Here is a 22,151-nt window from a genome sequence, read left to right on the forward strand (position 1 = left end):
GTGCACACGTGACACAAAACCACCATTCATATAGGCCGCTAAATAAAGTTCCCACGCTACCACAGAACCCACAGAACGTGCTTGCTGCGGGCCGGATAAAATCTTGTGGCCCGCTGGCCACTTTTTGGAGACCACTGGTTTAAGGTAAGAGGGGAAATTTAATAGGAACCTGAGGGGCAACATTTTCATGCAGAGGGTGGTGGGTGTATGGAACAAGCTGCCAGAGCACATGAGACCAAAATACATAGGAGCAACATTAAGCCATTCAGCCCATGAAGTCTACTCCACTGGAAAAGATACTTAGGGACAATATATAAAATCACATGGATAAACAAGGCCTGATTAGAAACAGTCAACATGGATTTGTGCCTGGAAGGTCATGTTTGACTAATCTTCTTGAATTTTTTGAAGAGGTTACCAGGAAAATTGATAAGGGCAAGGCTGTGGATGTTGTCTATATGGACTACAGTAAGGCATTTGACAAGGTTCCACATGGAAGGTTGATTAAAAAGGTTAAATCGTTGGGTATTAATAGTGAGGTTGCAAGATGGATTCAACAATGGCCGAATGGGAGATACCAGAGGGTAATGGTTGACAACTGTATGTCAGGTTGGAGGCCAGTGTCTAGTGGAGTACCCCAAGGATCTGTGTTGGGTCCACTGTTGTTTGTCATTTACATTAATGATCTGGATGATGGTGTGGCAAATTGGATTAGTAAGTATGCAGATGATACTAAGATAGGTGGTGTAGTTAATAATGAAGTAGATTTTCAAAGTCTACAGAGAGACTTGGGCCTTTTGGAAGGGTGGGCTGAAAGATGGCAGATGGAGTTTAATGCTGATAAGTGTGAGGTGCTGCATTTTGGTAGGACAAATCAAAATAGGACGTACAGGGTAAATGGTAGGGAATTGAGGAATGCAGAGGGATCTGGGAATAACTGTGCATTGTTCCCTGAAGGTGGAATCTCATGTGGATAGGGTGGTGAAGAAGGCGTTTGGTATGCTTGCCTTTATAAATCAGAGCATCGAGTATAGAAGTTGGGATGTAATGTTAAAATTGTACAGGGCATTGGTGAGGCCGAATCTGGAGTATGGTGTGCAGTTCTGGTCGCCAAATTATAGGAAGGATGTTGACAAAATGGAGAGGGTACAGAGGAGATTTACTAGAATGTTGCCTGGGTTTCAGCACTTAAGCTACAGAGAGAGGTTGAACAGGTTGGGTCTTTATTCTTTGGAGCGTAGAAGGTTGAGGGGGGACTTGATAGAGGTTTTTAAATTTTTAAGAGGGACGGACAGAGTTGACGTGGGTAGGCTTTTCCCTTTGAGAGTGGGGAAGATTCCAACAAGGGGACATAACTTCAGAATTAAGGGACAAAAGTTTAGGGGTAACATGAGGGGTAAGTTCTTTACTCAGAGGGTGGTGGCTGTGTGGAATGAGCTTCCAGTGGAAGTGGTGGAGGCAGGCTCGATTTTATTATTTAAGAGTAAATTGGATAGGTATATGGATGGGAGGGGATTGGAGGGTTATGGTCTGAGAGTAGGTAGATGAGACTAGGTCAGAGAAAGTGGTCGGCGTGGACTGGTAGGGCCGAACGGGCCTGTTTCCGTGCTGTAATTGTTATATGGTTATTTACTCATGGCTAATCTAATTTTCCCACTCAACCCGATTGTCGTGCCTTCTAACTGTAACCTCTGACAGCCTTCCTAATCAAGAATCTATCAATCTCCACTTTAAAAATACCCAAAGCCTTGGCCTCCAGCAATGAATTCCACAGATTCACCACCTTCCGTTGAAAGAAATTCCTCCTGATCTCCATTCTAAATTGATGTCCTTTTATTGTCCTAAATTGATGTCCATTTCCAGTAATGGGAGAGTCTACACCCAGAGGACACAGCCTCAGGGCTGTGTCCTCTGTGTGTAGACTCTCCCATTACTGGAAACAACCTTTCCACATCCACTCTATCTAGGCCTTTCATTATCTGGTATTTCCCCTCTCATTCTTCAAAACTCCAGCGAGTATCGGCCCAAAGCTTTCAAAATTTCTTAAATACATTAACTCAATCATCCCTTGGATCATTTGTGTAAATTCTTCTGGTCCCTCTCCAAAACCAGCACATCCTTCCTCAGATATCGGGCCCAAAATAGCTCAGAATATTCCAAATATGTCCACACCAGCGCCTTATCAAGCCTCATCTTTACATTATTGCTTTTATACTTTAGTTCTATCAAAATGAATGCAAGCATTGCATTTGCTTTCCTTACAACTGACACAAACTGCAAATTAACCTTTTGAGAATCCTGACCAGCACTCCCAAGTCCCTTTGCGTCCCTTTGAATCCTCTCCCCATTCAGAATATGACTTTAGTCCTTCAACCAAAGTGCACAACCATACAATTTGTTTCACTGTATTCGATTTGCTACTTCCGTGCCACTGTCCTAACCTGTCAGCCTCCCCTCAATACTACCCGCCCCTCCACCTATCTTCATATAATCAGCAAACTTGGCAACAAAGCCATAAATTCCATCATCCAGATTATTAACATCGACCCCTGAGGAACACCACTGGCAGCCAACCACACTTTATTCCCACACTTTGCCTTCTGCCAGTCAATCAATCATACAGGAATACAGAGCTTTATTGTCATTCGATACCGAGATACCGAACAAAATTACATTTTCCAGCAGTCACAGAACACAAAAAAAAAAGAACACAAGACACACGACCCCAACACAAACATCCATCACTGTGACCCCAAACACCCTCTCACTGTGATGGAAGGCAACAAAACTTCCTCTCTCTTCCCCCATGCCCACGGACAGACAGCTCGACCCCTACCGAGGCGACCAACCCGCACAGCCCCCGCAAGTGGATGGAAGTCCCCGCGGCCGAGCCGCACCGAGCGCTGAAACGTCCCGTGGCCGTATCGGGCGATTGAAGGCCCCGCGGCCGAGCCGTAACGGGCGATGGAAGGCCACGCGGCTGAGCCGCATCGGCGATGTTAAGTCCCACGGCCAAGCCGCGCCAAGAGCTGTTAAGTCCCGCAGCCGAGCCGCACCGGGCGCTGTTAAGTCCCGCGGCCGAGCCGCGCCGGGCGATGGAAGGCCCCGCGGCCAAGCCGCACCGGGCGCTGTTAAGTCCCGCGGCCGAGCCGCGCCGGGCGATGGAAGGCCCCGCAGCCGAGCCGCACCGGGCGCTGTTAAGTCCTGCGGCCGAGCCGAGCCGCGCGCTGTTAAGTCCCGCGGCCGAGCCGCGCCGGTCGATGGAAGGCCCCGCGGCCGAGCCTCGGCCCGAGGAAGAGACCTAAAAAAAGAAAGGTTTCCACCACCCACCACCCCACCCCACACCCCCCACACATACACAGCCAAAAACAAAAACCACCCCAACACCAACACACAAACAAAAAGGGAAAAAAGACAAACAGATTGCCAGACTGCACTTGCATGTACAAATCCACAGAGGGGGAGCAACGAGAGAGCATGTTGTTAAACTCTCATCGAAGAGAGGAGGAGAACTTCTTCAAAGTAGACATACCTGAGGAGAAATCGCAGTGGAGCGACAAGTTGTGTTGGAAAATAACTGCAGATGCTGGTACAAATCCACAGAGGGGGAGCAGCGAGAGAGCATATGCCAGCATCTGCAGTGATTTTCCTACATGTAACCTTGCCTCTAATATTGTGGGCTTCTATCTTGTTTAGCAGCCTCACTGACTCTCCTTTGTCTATCGTGCTTGTTGTATCCTCAAAAACACCCAACAGATTTTTCAGACAAGACCTCCCCTTAACAAAACCATGCTGACTTTAACCTGTTTTTTCATGTGCTTCCAAGTACCCTGAAACCTCATCCTTAATAATAGACTTTAAATATGTACCACAATAGAAGTCAGACTAACTGACCTATAAATAAATGACCCAAATCCAAGGCGTAGCTATGGGCACTTGCGTGGGCTCCAGCTATGCATGCCTCTTTGTAGGGTATGTCGAACAATCACTGTTCCAGGCGTACACTGGCCCGATCCCCGAACTCTACATTGACGACTGCATCGGTGCTGCCTCCTGCACCCATGTAGAACTCACCAACTCTTCAACCTCACGACTAATTTCTATCCTGCACTCAAATTTACTTGGACCATCTCCGACATATCCCTACCGTTTCTGGATCTCACCGTCTCCATCACAGGAGACAGACCAACAAACCTACTGACTTCCATAGCTATTTAGACTACACTTCTTCCCACCCTGCTTCCTGTAAAGACTATATCCCCTACTCCCAATTCTTCCGTCTACGCTGCATCTGCACCCAGGATAAGGTTTTCCATACTATCTCATCGGAGATTACCTAATTCTTTAGGAAACGGGGGTTCCTCTCTTCCATTATAAATGAGGCGCTCACTAGGGTCTTCTCAATATCCCGCAGCTTCGCTCTTGCTCCCCCTCCCCCCATTCGCAACAAGGAGTAAGTCCTTGTCCTCACCTTCCACCCCATCAGCCGTCACATACTGCATTTAATCCTCCAACACTTTCGCCATCTCCAACAGGTTCCCACTACTGACCACATCTTCCCATCTCCACCCCTTTCTGCCTTCCGAAGAGACCGTTCCCTCCACAAATCCCTGGTCAACGCGTCTCTTCCCACCCAAATCACCCCCTCCCCAGGTACTCTCCCCTGCAACTGCAGGAGATGCAACACCTGTCCCTTTACCTCCCCCCTCGACTCCATCCAAGGACCCCAACAGTCTTTTCAGGTGAGGCAGAAGTTCACTTGCATCTCCAACCTCATCTACTGTTTCCGCTGTTCCAGGTGTCAAATTCTGTACATCGGCGAGACCAAGCGCAGGGTCGGCGATCGTTTCGCTGAACACCTCAGCTCAGCCTGCCTCCTGGTTGTTCAGTACTTTAACTCCTGCTCCCATTCCCAATCTGACCTTTCTGTCCTGGGCCTCCTCCATTGTCAGAGTGAGGTCCAGCACAAATTGGAGGAACAGCACCTCATATTTTGCTTGGGTAGTTTATACCCCAGCGGTATGAACATTGACTTCTCTAACTTCAAATAGCCCTTGCTTACCCTCTCCCTCCATCTCCTCCCTTCCCAGTTCTCCCACCAGTCTTACTGTCTCCTACATTCTATCTCTGTCCCGCCCACTCCCCTGACACCAGTCTGGACGCCGTGCAAAGATAGAGAATTAGACACAGGTGTGGTGCCTGAGAAATGGAAGTATAATAGCCTGGGAACTATAATAGCCTAACAATTAGTAGGCAAATTACTGGTGAGTATTGTGAAGGATAAGATATATATGCATTTGAATAGGCAGCGGCTCTTTGAGGATAGTCAGCATGGTTTTGTACATGGTAGATCATGCCTTACGAATCTGAGTTTTTTGAAGAAGTAACGAAAAAGGTTAACATGACATGGGCAAAGTTGTAGATCATAATCATAATAATAATAATCATACTTTATTAGCCAAGTATGTTTTGCAACATATGAGGAATACAAGAAGATGTTGTCTAATATGGACTCAGCAAGGCATTTTATTAGGTTCCTCATGGTAGGCTGCACTGGAAGGATCCATGGAAAGCTAGCTGACTGAATAGAGAATTAGCTTCATGAAAGGAAGCAGAAAGTGATGGTGGAAAGTAGTTTTTTAGATTGAAGGCCTGTGACTTGGGAGTGTGCCTCAGAGATCGGTGCTGGGCCCATTGCTATATGTGGTTTATATCAACGATTTGACTGAGAATGCACAAGGCATGATTAGTAAGTTTGCAGGTGACACTAAAGTGGTGTTATTGTAGATAGCAAAGATGGTAAAAATCACAACAGAATCCTGATCAGTTGGGCAAGTGGGCTGAGGAATGATTAATGAGGTTTAATGCAGTTAAATGTGAGGTGTTGCATTTTGGGAAGTCATACCTGGACAGGAACTACACAGTGAATGACAGGGCCCTAGGGAGTGTTGTAGAACAGAGGAATCAAGGATTGCAGGTAATAATTCCTTGAAAGTCGTGTGTCAGGTAGATAGGGCAGTCAAGAAGTCTTTCGGCACAATGGCCTTCATCTGTCAGGGTATTGAGTATAGAAGTTGGGATGTTATGTTACAGTTGTACAAGGCAATGGTGAGACCACATTTGGAGTATTGTGTTGAATTTTGGTTACTCAGCTATAGGAAGGCTGTTGTTAAGCTGGAAAGAGTACAGAGAAGATTTACAGGGATTTATCAGCATTTGAGGGGCTGAGCTATAAGGAAGGGGTTGGGCAAGCTAGGACTTTATTCCTTGGAGCACAGGAGGATATGGGGTGATCTTTTCAAAGTGTTTCAGATCATAAGGGGAATAGATAGATGCACATTTACCCAGAGAAGGGGAATCAAGAACTAGAGGACATAGGTTTAAGGTGAGAGGGGAATATTTTAATACAAACCTGAAGGGCAACTCTTTCACAAGGAGGGTGGTGAGTATGTGCAACAAGCTGCTAGAGAAGGTAGTTGAGGCAGATACTATAAACAATATTTAAAATACATTTGACAGGTACATGATAGGAAAAGTTTAGATGAATGTAGGCAAAACGGGCAGGTGGGACTATTGTAGAAGGGGCATCTTGGTTGGCACGGACAAGGTGGGCCAAAGTGCCTGTTTCCCTGCTGCACACCAATGGCTCTGGCTATGAAAGGGAACCCTCGGAAAACATCCAGTCCCAATGATGTTCCTGGCCACATTCTTAAAACCTGAGTATACCAATTGGTTGGAATTTTTGTGGACATCTGAAACCTCCCATTAGGTCCTCGCCTACTTTGGAAGAACTTAGAGTCATAGGCCCTTCGGCCCAACTCGCCCACACCGGCCACCAATGTCCCAGCTACCCTAGTCTCACTTACCTGTGCTTGGTCCATAACTCTTCAAACCTGTCCTATCCCTGCACTTGTCCAACTGTTTCTTAAACAATGAGATAGTCCCAGCCTCAACTACCTCCTCTGGCACCTTGTTCCACCTTGTGTGAAAAAGTTACCTCCTGGATTCCTATTAAATCTTTTCCCCTTCACCTTGAACTTGTGTCCTCTGGTCCTCGATTCCCCTACTCTGGGTAAAAGACTCTGTGCATCTACCCGATCTATTCCTTTCATGATTTTGTATACCTCGATAAGATCTCCCCTCATCCTCCAACGCTCCATGGAATAGAGACCCAGCCTACTCAACCTCCCCCTAAAGCTCACACCCTCTAGTCCTGGCAACATCCTCGTAAATCTTTTCTGAACCCTTTCAAGCATGACAATATCTTTCCTATAACATGATGCCCAGAATTGAACACAATATTCTAAATGCGGTCTCACCAACGTCTTATAGAACTGCAACATGACCTCCCAACTTCTATACTCAATACTCTGTCTGATGAAGGTCAAAGTGCCAAAAGCCTTTTTGACCACCTTCTCTACCTGCGACTCGACCTTCAAGGAACCATGCACTTGATCTACTCCTAGATCTCTCTGCCCTACAACATTACTCATAGGTCTACCATTTACTGTGTAGGTCCTGCCCTTGTTCGATGTCCCAAAATACAACATCTCACACTTTTCAGTATTAAATTCCATCAACCATTCCTCCGCCCACCAGGCCAATCGATCCAGATCCTGCTGCAATCGTTCACAACCATCTTCACTATCTGCAAAACCACTAACTTCTGTATCATCAGAAAACTTGCTAATCTTGCCCTCTATGTTCTCATCCAAATCATTGATGTCGATCAGTGGCCTCCAAACTTTTCAGCATTAGGGCCACATTATATATTTGGCACATTTTTGCGGACCGTAGGAAAAAATAAAGAAGTGTGAGTTTTATAAATTTAATGAACTCAAAAAAGTTTAGACTAGATTACGTTAAATTAGACTAGGAAAGGCTAAACTAGATTAGGTTAGATTAGGTTAGTTTACATATGGCAACAAATAAATAATATTCAATTTTTTAAAAGAGTTTGAAATATTGGGATATACATACACAATTATTTATAAAACAGAAAAAAATACAGTGACCACCACTGGGGGAGCGAGCGAGAGGGGAAGTGGGGGGGGGAGAGAGAGTGGGGGGGGGGGGGTGAGAGTTGGGGGGGTAGAGAGAGGGGGGAGAGAGTGAGAGGGGGAGAGAGTGAGGGGAGAGAGTTGGGGGTAGAGAGTGGGGGGGTAGAGAGGGAGTGAGAGTGGTGGGGTAGAGAGCGGGGGGGGAGAGAGTTGGGGTTAGAGAGAGAGTCGGGGTAGAGGGAGCAGTGCGTGAGAGCGGGATTGGGATGGTGTCAGAGGGTTCGGTGAAGGAGCGCCGGCACTTCCTCCCTCTCTCTCCCTCTCTCTCCCCCAGCACCAGCGAGATCTGCGCTGCTGCTCCACTCTCTTCCTCGGCCCCGTCTCCCTGCAGTGAGATAAGGACAAACACAAGTGTAGTTGTTGTTCAGAAGCCCCGCATCCCCGGGGTGAGCGGCGGTGGCGAGGAGGGAAGTTTCACTTGTGTTTGGTCTTATTTCGCTGCGTTAGAGGGAGACAAGGCCGGGAAGAGAGTGGAGCAGCGGCACAGATCTCGCTGGCGCTCGGAGAGAAGGAGAGAGAGAGGAGGGAGCAGCCCCCGCAAGTGGCGGCACTCCTTCACCAGACATTCTGACACCCTCCCCGCACTCCCGCTCTCACCCGCTGCTCCCTCTACCCGACTCTCTCTCTTCCCCCCCCCCCTCCTCTACCTCCCCCCCCACCCCCCCGCGTGATTGGCAGCGGCGGCAAGGAGGGAAGTTTCCTTGGGTTTGTTGTTTGCGAGGGGGCGCTACGATCTCTCGCCTTGTCCCGGCTCTGGGTCGGTGGCGATCCACTCTCCGGTGAACCTTCGCCGGCAGCTTCTGCCCCCAGTCCCCTCCGCCTAAGAGCTTGCTGCGGGCCGGATAAAATCTCGTGGCGGGCCCAATGTGGCCATAGTTTGGAGATCCCTGATGTAGATGACAAACAGTAACCAAACACTGGCACAGCACTAGTCACATGCCTCCATTCTGAGAAGCAACCTTCCACCATCACCCTCTGCTTCCTTCCATTGAGCCAATTTGCTATCCATTCAGCTATCTCTCCATGGATCCCATGAGATCTAACCTTCCAGAGCACCCTACCATGCGGCACCTTGTGCAAGGTCTTACTAAAGTCCATGTACACAACATCTACAGCTCTGCCCTCATCAACCTTTTTGTTCACGTCTTCAAAAAAATCAATCTCACGTACAAAACCATGCTGACTGTCCCTGATCAGCCCTTGCCCATCCAAATGCCTGTATATCCTATCCCTCAGAATACTCTCCAATAACTTACAAACTACAGATGTTAAGCTCACTGGCCTAAAGTTCCCAGCATTTTCCCTGCAGCCCTTGAAAAGAGTCATAACGTTTGCCACCCTCCAATCCTCTGGCACCTCTCCTGTATTTAAGGACAACTCATAAATTTCAACCAGGGCTCCTGCAATTTTCTCTCTAGTTTCCCACAATGTTCTTGGATATATCTGATCAGGCACCAGAGATTTGTCTACCTTCAAACATGACAGTATCTTCAGTACTTCCTCGACGGTAACCCTGACTGCTCCAATTTCCTCCGTCCTACTGTCTTTCTCCTCGGTAAATACAGAGGAGAAATACCCATTGAAGACCTTGCCCATCTCCTGTGGCTCCACACAGAGGTGACCGCTTTTGTTCCTGAGAGGTCCCACTCTCTCTCTAGTTACCCGTTTATCCCTTATATATATTTATAAAATCTTTTGGGATTGTTTTTATGCTACCTGCCAGAGCTATCCCTTGGCCCCTTTTTGCCCTACTGATCTTTTTTAGTTTGCTCCTTAGTTCCCGAAATTCCTCCAGGGATGCACTTTATCCCAGGTGAGGTGCCTATACCTCTCGTATGCATCCTTCTTGTTTTTGACTAATGTCTCAATTTTCCTCATCAACCAAGCTTCCTTACATTTGCCTGCTTTGCCTTTCACTCTAACGGGGATGTACACATCCTGAGCTTTCTTCAGTATACTTTTAAAAACATCCCACTTGGCCGATGTTCCTTTTTATCATTAATACCGATGCTCAAGAAGACTCAGATGACATGTCTCAATGACGACTGATGGCTAATGTCTGTGGTGATGAAATAGGAAAGAACTGCAGTTGCTAGTTTAAACCAAAAATAAACACAAAATGCTGGAGTAACTCTGGTCAGACACCATCTGTGGAGAAATTGGATAGGTGACGTTTTGATTCAGAACCCTTCTTCAGTCTGTGGGGGATGTGGAACCATGACAAATCAGGGCAGCAACAGATGACCTCAGGCAGGGTGGTTTCTTGAAAGGCCAATTGCTGGCTAGGGACGGTGTGATCTCAAATGGGATACATCGTTACGTACTGTGGAACAGGTTAACTGACTTTTTGTGAAGGAAGGGGAGGAAGAAAGCGAGGAGTGGAGTGTATGTAGAAGTTACTTAAAATTAGATAACTCACATTCAGGGTTGTAAGCTACCCAAGCAAAATATGAGGTGCTGTTTCTCCAATTTGCATACAGCCTCACTCAGGCAATGGAGGTGACCCAGGACGGAGAGGTCAGTATTGGAATGGACTGGGGAATTAAAATGGTTAGCAACTGGGAGATCCAGTAAGGCCTTGGCAGAAGGAGAGCAAGTGTTCAGCGAAACACTGAGTCTACGCTTGGTTTCACCGATGTACAGGAGCACACATCGGGAACATCAGCTGCAGTATGCGGATAGTTCAACTCGAGAAGGGAACTTGGGAAACGAGCCTGGCCAGGTGACTGGAGTTACTGTGGAAGAGTAATTTGGAGATAGCAATCACAGCTCTAAATTTTAAGATTGTTTTGAAGAGGGACAGATCTGGTGGGGGAAGATACTTAATTGGGGGCAAGACAGATTACAATGTCATTAAGCAGGAGCTAAGGATGGAGTTTGTGAGCAGTTATTGGGTAAGTTCACATTTTACATGTGGGAATCGTTTAAAGGCCAGCTGATCAAAGTGCAGGATCACCATGTTCCATTGAGGAGGAGGGAGAAGAATGGCAAGGTAAAGGAACCATAGATGACAAAGGAGGTTGTAAACTTGGTCAGGAAGAGAAATAAAGCGTATGTCACGTTTGAGACGGTGGCATCATGGAGGTCTTATGATGAATATAAAGCGATTAGGAAAGAAAAGGGTGATTAAAGGGGCCTTAAGCTTTAAAGCCAAAAGCTTTATAGGACTTTGGTTAGGCCTCAGTTGTAGTAGTCCGTGCAGTTCTGGTTTCCCCATTACAGGAAAGATGTGGAGGCTTTGGTGAGAGTGGAGGAGGTTTACTAGAATGCTGCCTGGATTAGAGGGTTTCACTTACAGGGTGACGTATTGATTGGATGGTTTCCTTTAGAACTTAAGAGGTTGAGGGGAGACTTGATAGTATAAAGTTACGAGAGGCAAGACAGGGTAGACCATTTGTCGAGGGTTGAAATGTCCATAACTAGAGGGCAAGTTCAGAGGGTGAAAGTTTAATGGAAATGTGCGGGCCAAGTTTTTTTTTACACAGAGAGCATTGCCAGGGGTGGTGGTAGAGCCAGATACGATGGTGGCGTTTAAGAGGCTATTAGATAGGCCGATAGACACAAAATGCTGGAGTAACTCAGCGGGACAGCAGCATCTCCGGAGAGAAGGAATAGGTGACGCTTCGGGTCGAGACCCTTCTTCAGACTGAAGGGTCTCGACCTGAAAAATCACCTATTCCTTCTCTCCAGCGATGCTGCCTGTTCCTCTGAGTTACTCCAGCATTTTGTGTCTACCTTTGATTTAAATCAGCATTTGCAGTTCTTTCCTACACTATTAGATAGGCACATGGAAGTCCAGGGAATTCTGGGATATGATTCATGTGCAGACAGATGAGGTCAGTTTAACTTGGTATTATGTTTGGCAGAAATATTGTGGGCCGAAGGGCCTAATCCTATGCTGTACAGTTCCTTGTTCTAAAATGGATGGTGCCTTACTGAGATTAAACACTGCTGGATATGAAGTAGCCCTATGGCAATGTTGCAACAGAAAAATGTATGAGATCAATGTGTTCTGATATTTTTGGAGTTAAGGCTTTCGACTTTCGACTTTGGAGATACAGTACTGAAACAGGACCTTTGGCCCACCGAGTCAGCACTGACCAGCAATCACCCTATACACTAGCACTATCCTGTACTCTTAAGGACAATTTTCAATTTTAACCAAAGCCAATTAACCTACAAACCCGTACGTCTTTTGAGTGTGGGAGGTAACCAGAGCACCCCGGGAAAACCCACGCGGTCACAGGGAGAATGTACAAAATCCATCCAGTGAGGATTGAACCTGGACCTGATGCTGTAAAGCAACAACTCTACCACTGTGTCATTGTGCTGCCCAGATATATTTTGTTTTTGTGTGATTCTTAGCCAACTAGCTATAGGAAGCGTCGGGATTTGAAATGTGGTCGGCGTTTAATGAAATGCTAAGCAAATACAATGTTCTGCAGACACTGATATAAATAATACACCACTGGAGTATTTCACCGGCGAGGCAGCATCTCTGGAGGACATTTAGAGGCAATGTTTTGGGTAGGAACACTTCAGTAAAAGGATCCCAACCCAAAACGTCACCAGTCCATGTCTTCCTGACCCTGGGGTGGCACGGTGGCGCAGCGGTAGAGTTGCTGCCTTAATGCGCCTGCAGCACCAGGGATTCGGGTTCGATCTCGTCTACGGGTGTTGCCTTTATGGAGTTTGTACGTTTTCCCCGTGACCATGTGGTTTTCTCTGAGGGATCATTAGTCGGTGCAGACTCGGTGGGCTGAAGGGCCTGTTTCTGTGCTGTATCTCTGAACTAAACTAAACTAGACCTGCTGAGTTAGTTTGAGTGAAATAATTAGGATAGTTTATATGATCTAGTGTTATGCTTTGAATGTAAATATAATTTTCCTAGGCTCTCCAGTGGAAAGAATGAAGAGGCCAAAGGCAAAGACAACATGTGTATTTTGCATACTGGTTAGTATGATGGTCAGTGAATCTTTACCTTATCTTTGGTGATTAACATTTAATTAAGCTGATGTTTTCCATTTTAGTAGTTTTTCTCCACTAGCCTGTGAAAACGACAACTTTTTATAATGTTGCAGCAAGGTGACAGATGCCTTTAATGATGTTTTTAATAACTAGATTTGTTGAATGTTCCGACATTAGTTCATAGCTAAAAAAAAATTTAGATTAAGAGATACAGCGCGGAAACAGGCCCTTCAGTCCACCGAGTCCGCGCCGCCCAGCGATCCCCGCACATTAAGACTATCCTACGCACACTAGGGACAGTTTTTTAAAAAACATTTTACCCAGTCAATTAACCTACATACCTGTACGTCTTTGGAGTGTGGGAGGAAACCGAAGATCTCGGAGAAAACCCATGCAGGTCACGGGGAGAACGTACAAACTCCATACAGACGGCAAATTTGCAATATATTCCAGCTCTGAAATGGAAAATCGGTGCCACCATTTTCCATTTCTTACCCATTGGCATGTGTGTGGTTTCACCAGTTAAATTGTGGATTTGCAGAATTGAAGATGTTTGGCATTTTTTTTAAACAATTTCTTTTCCAGATAAGAAATCTGATGCGTCATCAGGACAACTAGAAGGATATGGGGGTGATGTCAACAGAGGAAGCATGTGAGTATCTATTTAATTGTTGAGATGGTCTTTTGATCATTCCGGCATGTAATTGATTCACTATTAGCAGCCTTACCTTAAGATGATATTAGTATACTCTTCCTAATACTGTTTCCACATCTCTTTCCTTTAAAATACACCTCAAAACATACCTTTTGATTATCTGCCCCAATATCTTCACTGCTGACTTTATTCAAATTTAGTTTGATATTAAACCAGAGATCTGTGCTAACATGCAGATAGATTTGTTCAAATGAGTTGGGTGGGATTGCTCCCTTTTTTCCTCTGTATAATTACATATTTTGCGAATATAGAACACAGGATCAATTGGGAATTCTATGCTGCTCTCTCTGAATACACATATTCTATGGTGTATTTATTAATTAAAACAATTAACCTCAGAAAAGTGACCAAATTAGCACCGTATAAGTAGGCAAATATATTGCATTGACCATTGTCTTTAGAAATAGGCATGTTGAATAAATAATGAAAAAAATACTTTGTATTGACTAACAGTGGTATGGGAATTGGTATGGGAATGTAAGTCTTAAAGCATTTCCTTTGAATATGTCTCTTAAATGTAAACTTTTTTTAAAAAGGGAGGCAACTGAGCTGATCAATGACATTGAGTGTTTGGAGTACACCAACAGGAGGTTGATGGATCAAGGTGCTAAATTACAGAGAACGGTGGAAGGGTTTGAGGAAGCAAATGTACGGCTGACTGAGGAAATCTTTGAACTCAAAACCAAACTGAAAAGGTAGCTTGAAGTAGAGGTTTTTTTTAACAATCCTGTTTTGTGACAAGAGTTAAATACCCAACTATAAGAAGGTAAGTAATACAGCACATGAATAAACATCAGTATCACACTTTCTTGATTGTTTATCATACAGTGTATGTAGATGACCTGAACCAGTCTGAAGAAGGGTTTCGACTCAAAACTTCACCCATTCCTTCTCTCCAGAAATGCTGCCTGTCCTGCTGTGTTACTCCAGCTTTTTGTGTCTATCTTCTATATAGATTACCTTATTAATGATCTGAATGCAAGATTCAATTTTCCCACCCTCTCCAAAGGAAGTTCTGACTGTTCTAGACTTGACTTGAATAACAATAAGTGCAAAATAAGGCTAATTGAAATATAATCCATTGTAAAACAGAACTTGCATGTCACATGTATTCACTGCCCTATCAGATATCTTGCTATGTGCACGGCCACATCCAAAATCCAAAAAAAATCCAAAATCCAAAATAGCTTTATTTGTCATTCGTACAGAACGAGATTACTTTGCCAGCAGTACAAAAAAAACCACAAGACACAACCCCAACACAAACATCCATCACAGTGACTCCAAACACCCCCTCACTGTGATGGAGGCCAAAAACTTCCCCTCTCTCTTCCCCCATGCCCCTCCCACGTACAGACAACTCGACCCCTACCGAGGCGACCGACCCGCACAGCCCCCGCAAGGAGATGGAAAGTCCACGCGGCCGAGCCGCACCGGGCGCTGGAAAGTCCCGCGGTCTAGCCGCGCCGGGCGCTGTTCAGTCCCGTAGCCGCGCCGCACCAGGCGATGGAAGGCCCTACGGCCGAGTCGCACCGGGCGCTGTTCAGTCCCGCGGCCGAGCTGCGCCGGGCGATGGAAGGCCCCGCGGCCGCACCGGGCGCTGTTCAGTCCTGCGGCCGAGCCACGCCGGGCGATGGAAGGCCCCGCGGCCGCACCGGGCGCTGTTCAGTCCTGCGGCCGAGCCGCACCGGGCGATGGAAGGCCCTGCGGCCGAGCCGCACCGGGCGATGGAAGGCCCCGCGGCCGAGCCGCACCGGGCACTGTTCAGTCCCGTGGCCGAGCCGCACCGGGCGATGGAAGGCCCCGCGGCCAAGCCTCGCCCCGAGCATATAATGATGCACCAAACAAGGTGACCCTGGCTGGGAAGCATGGTAGATTTGGCATTGTACTAAAATAATCTTTAGCAGTTAATGTAAAATGCAGCCACAGATAGAACAGAAAGGCCAAAAGGACAAAAATGAGCAGATCGTGAACAAAAATGCTATCTCAGCACTGAAGTGCTGCTAGTAACAATAACCCTGAGAATTTGAAAATTAAAAACTCAATGATGGATAAAAGATCCAGATAGATGTTCTGCAAACTGTATTTTACCTGCAATGCATCACAATAAGTATCAGTAATATTTGATGAATTACTTCATAGTGTAAGATCCTCAAAAATAATCCAAAGAACGCAAAGTTGTCTGCTAGAAAAGGATGTTTACTCTGAATTTTAAAAATAATGCAGTGAGAAGGTGAGAAGGTTAGAGAGAATATTTGTGGCCCTCAGCTAACCATAATCTGTTCTACAGCACTGTACAGAAGAACAAGGATATCTCCTATCATATTGGATATCATCTTAATTAATGTAATCAATAGCAATATAAATTATATTACCTTTGAAGTAAATTAGTTGCTGGCTTTGCTTGAGTTTCAAATGTTAGTTCTCTTCAAAAGTATTTTGTCTAAGATATTCTGAGACAATAATGGTGCATTTGGATACCAGTAAAAGGATTGATCTAAATCAGCATGGATTTATGAAGGGGAAATCCTGCTTGACTAATCTTCTGGAATTTTTTGAGGATGTGACAAGTAAATTGGATGAGAAGAAAGCCAGTGGATGTAGTGTATTTAAACTTTCATAAAGCCTTTGATAAGGTCCCACATGGGAGGTTGATGAGCAAAATTAGAGTACATGGTATTGGGGGTAGGGTATTGACATGGATAGAGAATTGGTTGGCAGACATGAAGCACAGAGTAGGAATAACAGAGTAGGAATAAAAGGGTCCTTTTCAGAATGGCAGGCTGTGGCGAGTGGAGTGGGGCAGCAACTATTTACAATATATATTAATGATTTGGATGATGGAATTAGAAGTCACACTAGTAAGCGTGCAGATGACACAAAGCTGGGTGGCAGTGTGAACTGCGAAGAGGCTGTTAGGAGGTTGCAGGGTGACTTAGACAGGTTGAGTGAGAGGGCAGATGCAATATAATCCAGATAAATGTGAGATCCACTTTGGCGGCAAAAACAAAGAGGCAGATTATTATCTCAATGGTGTCAGATTAGATAAGGGGAAGTGCAACAAGACCTTGGTGTCCTTGTACACCAGTCACTGAAAGTAAACGAGCAGGTACAGCAGGCAGTGAAGAATGGCATGTTGGCCTTCATAATGAGAGGATTTGAGTATCGGAGCAAAGAGTTCCTTCTCCAGTTGTATAGGGTCCTGGAGTATTGTGTGCAGTTTAGGTCTCCTAATTTGAGGAAGGACATCCTTGCTATTGAGGCAGTGCGCCGTAGGTTCACGAGGTTAATCCCTGGGATGGCAGGACTGTCATATGAGGAAAGATTGGAAAGACTGGGCTTGTATTCACTGGAGTTTAGAAGGATGAGAGTGTATCTTATAGAGACGTATAAAATTATAAAGGGACTGGACAAGCTTGATGCAGGAAATTTTTTCCCAATGTTGGAGGAGTCCAGAACCAGGGGCCACAGTCTAAGAATAAAGGGGAGGCCATTTAAAACTGAGGTGAGAAGAAACTTGATCACACAGAGAGTTGTGAATTTGTGGAATTCTCTGCCACAGAGGGCAGTGGAGGCCAATTCACTGGATGAATTTGAAAGAGAGTTAGATAGAGCTCTAGGGGCTAGTGGAATCAAGGGATATGGGGAGAAGGCAGGCACAGGTTACTGATTGTAGATGATCAGCCATGATCACAATGAATGGTGGTGCTGGCTCGATGGGCCTAATAGCCTCCTCCTGCACCTATTTTCTAACTCTAACTCTAACTCTAAGGTTCTGAAAAATATACTGTGGTTGGGATTTTTAATCTTTTTCCATTCCAGTCTAATCCCCATTGGAATTTGATCAAAAACCCTTCTGGCTCAATATTTAGTCATGAATACCTTGGCCAATTATCTCTGACAGATCAGTAATCCAGAGTTGTGAATTTGGGTGTCTATTTTTCTTTCAAGCAACTGGCTAGAAGTTATCCTTTACATTTTTTTAAATGCACGTGCTTACTAAGCTGCTAACAGGTTATAGCGATGCAGGTAACTGAGGTGGTAAAGGTGGTTGCCTTTTTGATCAAAGAGGACTTAACTGCAGTACTGAGAAAGGATATTCTTGAGGATCTTCTGGTGAGGATATACATGTAGAACTTGGAAACAGGAAGGGAAAGGATTCATACAGCATGGAAATTGGCCCTCCAGCCCAACTTTCCCATGCTGACCAAGATGCTCCATCTATAATAGTCCCTCCTGCAGTGTTTGATGCATATTTTAAATTAACTGGCTCCACCAATCGACTGTCTAGCTTTTCAAATTTTCTACACCTGTCCAACTTTGAAATTAACTGGTTCCACCAATCCACAGATGAGCTTTTCAATTCTCCGGCTCCTGTGCTGACATTGAAATTAAATTTCAGTGTTACTTTGAGTGGGCCTCCTAGCACACTGGGTGAATTAGAGGAGCAGATGATAGGGAGATTGCAGATTGCTGTAAGAATAATATGGTAGTATTCTTGGGCGATTTCAACTTCCCTTATATTGACCCATAGCGTAAAGGGCTTGAATGCACTGGAAATTGTTAAACTTGGGAACACATTTCCATCTTTAGGGCGAGAAAGATTCTGACGGTCTACCATATCTATGCCTCATAATTTCATATACTTCTACCAGGTCTCTGCTCAACCTCCAGCGTTCCAGAGAAAACATTTGAAGTGGATCCAAACTCACCAGTAGCTAATACCCCCTAATCCAGGCATCATTCTGGTAAAGCTCCTCTGCACCCTTTCCAAAGCCTCTACATCCTTCCTGTAATAGGGCAAACAAAACTGCGTATAGTATTCCAGATGTGGCCTAACCAAAGTCATATAAACATGATTTAAAGTCAGATTCATGCAGCGTGGGAAACAGGCCCTTCACCCAACCAACATGTCCCATCTACACTAGTCCCACCAAGCTATCCCCTATCCATGTACCTGTCTAATTGTTTTTTAAACATTGCAATCATCCCTGCCTCAATTACCTCCTCTGGAAGCTCGTTCCATACACCCACCACCACTTGTGTGAAAAAGTTACCGCTCAGATTCCTATTAAATTTTTCCCCCTTCATTTTAAACCTGTGTCCTCAGGTTCTCGATTCCCTACTCTGGGCAAGAGTCAACGTGAGACTACCCAATTTATTCTTCTCATTATTTTATACACCTCTATATGATCACCCTTTATCCTCCTGTGCTACAAGGAATAGAGTCCCAGCATGCTCAACCTCTCTCTATAGCTAAGTTTCTCGATCTTCGCTGTACTCTTTCCAACTTGACAACATCTTTCCGATAGCATGGTGTCCAGAACTGAACACAATGCTCCCAATGCAGCCTCACTAATGTCTTATACAATTGCAATGTTACCACCCAACTTCTATACTTGATAGACACAAAAAGCTGGAGGAACTCAGCAGGACAAGCACATCTCTTGAGAGAAGGAATGGGTGACGTTTTGGGTTGAGACTCTTCTTCAGACTAGTTAGGAATAAGGGAAACGAGATGTAGACGATGAATGAAAGATATGCAAAAAAGTTACGATAATAAAGGAAACAGGCCATTGTTAACTGTTTGTTGGGTGAAAACGAGAAGCTGGTGTGACTTGAGTGGGGGAGAGATAGAAAGAGAGAGGGGGAGAATGCCGGGGTTACTCGAAGTTAAAGAAATCAATATTCATACCCCTGGGTTGTAAGCTGCCCAAGTGAAATATGAGATGCTGTTCCTCCAATTTGCTTTTAGCCTCACTCTGACAATAGAGGAGACCTAGGACAGAAAGGTCAGGTCTTATGATGAATATAAAGCGATTAGGAAAGAACTCAAGGGTAATTACAGCGGCCAAAAGCTTTGTAGGACTTTGTTTAGCCTCAGTTGTAGTAGTCCGTGTAGTTCTGGTTTCCCCATTACAGGAAAGATGTGGAGGCTTCGGTCAGAGCGTGGAGGTTTACCAGAATGCTGCCTGGATTAGAGGGTTTCACCTACAGGGTGACGTATAGATTGTATTGTTTCCTTTGGAACTTCAGAGGTTGAAGGGAGACTTGATAGGTATATGAATCTATGAGAGGCAAGATAGGGTAGACAGATCATTTGCCGAGGGTTGATGTCCATAACTAGAGCTATAAGTTGAGCGGGTGAAAGTTTAATGGAGATGTGCGGGCCAAGTTTTTTTTTACACAGAGCATTGCCAGGGGTGTTGGTGGAGCCAGATACGATGGTGGCGTTTGAGGCTATTAGATAGGCAGGTAGACACAAAATGTCGGAGTAACTCAGCGGGACAGCAGCATCTCTGGAGAGAAGGAATGGGTGACGTTTCGGGTCGAGACCCTTCTTCAGACCTGTGTGGGAATATGGGAATGGGAAGGAGAATTAAAGTGTTTAGCCACCGGGAGATCAGGTAGGTCCAGGCTCTCAATACTCTGACCAATTAAGGCCAATGTGCCAAAAGCCTTTTTAACCACTCTATCTAACTGTGACGCCACTCTCAAGGAACTATGTACCTGCACTCCTTGATCCCTTTGCTCTACGGCACTCCCCAGACCCCTATCATTCACTGTGTAGGTCCTGCCCATGTTAGACTTTCAAAAATGTAACACCACATTTCTCTGTATTAAATTCCATCAACTATCCCACCTGGCCAACCAATCAAGATTCTGCTGCTATTTTTGACATCTATCTTAACTATCTGTAACACTTTTGTATTATCGGCAAACTTGCTAATCTTGCTAATCTTGCCATGTACCTTCTCATCCAAATTGTTGATATGGTCACTGAATCCTGAGGCCCACCACTAGTCACAGGCTTCGTGTTAAAGAAACAATCTTACACCATTACCCACTGCTTCCTTCCATGAAGCCAATTCTCTATCCATTCAGCTATCTCTCTTTGGAACCCATGCGATCCAACCTTCCAGAGCAGCCTACCATGTGGAACCTTGTTGAATACTTTGCTGAAGTCAAAATATACAACATCTACAGTTTTGTCCTCATCAACCTTTTTGGTCACATCTTCAAAAAACTATAGGGAAGGGATATAGATTATGTATAAGCTGAAGTAATTAGTTTAAATTGGCATAGTGTTTGACATGGACATGCTGGGCCGAAGTGCCTGTTCCTGTGCTGTACTCTTTGTTGCCCCAGTTATGAAATTCATATGTTCTCAATCCCAACCTTCAATTGTCGATTGCTAAATAATTGTTATTTCCTGCAGCTCCCAACAAGCAACCCAACATGTAAAGTTACTAGAGAATGAAATGGAGGATTTGAAATCCATTATAAAAAATCTAGAGGACAAAAATTATACGCTGCAGACTCAAAACCGACAACTGGTATGTATATTTAGGTATAAATTGATCTAAAAAATTTAATGACTGAATGACAAATTTCTTCCGGGGTTGAATTTATTTTGATAGATTGAAAAGTCAGCATGGAAACAAGCCCTTTGGCCCACTGATTTAAGCCAATCACTGGTCACCCCTTCACACAAGTTCTGTGTTATCCCACTTTGGTATCCACGCCCTGCACACTGACGGCAATTTACAGAGACCAATTAACCTACAAACCCACATTTCTTTGGTATGTGGGACAAAACCCGAGCACCCAGAGAAACCAACACAGTCACAAGGGGAACATGAAAATTCCACACAGACAGCACCTGAGGTCAAGATCAAACTCAGATCTCTGGTGCTGTGAGGGAATAACTCTGCCGGCAGTGCCACTATGTCCATTTTTATAAACCACCTATCCCCACTGTTTCACATTTCCCTTTTGATTCAGGGTGATGAAGATACCATAGATAATAACTTTTTGTTTTTCATGAGCCTCAGTGGAGAATGTCAGCAAATTATTTGTAAGAAAGGTACAACTGAACTGATTCTGCCCTTCAACAGCACCTGTAGCTGTAGCTACTTGGTAATTATTGAATCAAATTCTTGCAAGCTCAAATGACGAAGGTCAATTTAGTTTAGAGCTACAGCGCGGAAACAGGCCCTTCGGCCCACCGAGTCTGCGCTGACCAGCTATTGCAGTATAATAGCACAATCCTTCACTCGCGGGATAATTTACCTAAGCCATTAACCTACAAACCTGTACATCTTTGGAGAGTGGGAGGAAACCATAGCATGCAGGGAAAATCTACGTAGTCACAGGGAGAATGTGCAAATTCCGTTCAGACAGCAGCTGTAGTCAGGATCATACTCGGGTCTCTGGCGCTGTAAGGCAGCAATTTTACCAACACGCCACCGTCAGTTGCAGATAAAGACAAAAGCCTCAAATAAGATAATGAACAAATTCCCCAAAGAAGATATAGGACCTTTGAACATTTGGGTACATTGTTATCTTGATCTTTAGTAGAAATATCGACCAAGATCGGTCCAGGCACTGCTGTCATCATACTGTAA

The 22,151-nt window shown here is 45.0% G+C and overlaps 1 protein-coding gene across 1 annotated transcript in view; it reads left to right on the top strand.

Moving 5' to 3' along the window:
- Window positions 1-14,247: 14,247 nt before the first annotated feature.
- Window positions 14,248-22,151, top strand: part of LOC144611364 (protein KASH5-like) — a 115,777-nt gene continuing 107,873 nt past the window's right edge. Inside the window, exons 1-2 of the mRNA XM_078430435.1 lie at window positions 14,248-14,438; window positions 20,963-21,080. Coding sequence (XP_078286561.1) covers window positions 14,248-14,438; window positions 20,963-21,080 — 309 coding nt within the window. The remainder of the gene's footprint in view (window positions 14,439-20,962; window positions 21,081-22,151) is intronic.

This window comes from Rhinoraja longicauda, chromosome 40 (assembly GCF_053455715.1).
Source record: "Rhinoraja longicauda isolate Sanriku21f chromosome 40, sRhiLon1.1, whole genome shotgun sequence".
NCBI classification, from domain to species: Eukaryota; Metazoa; Chordata; class Chondrichthyes; order Rajiformes; family Arhynchobatidae; genus Rhinoraja; species Rhinoraja longicauda.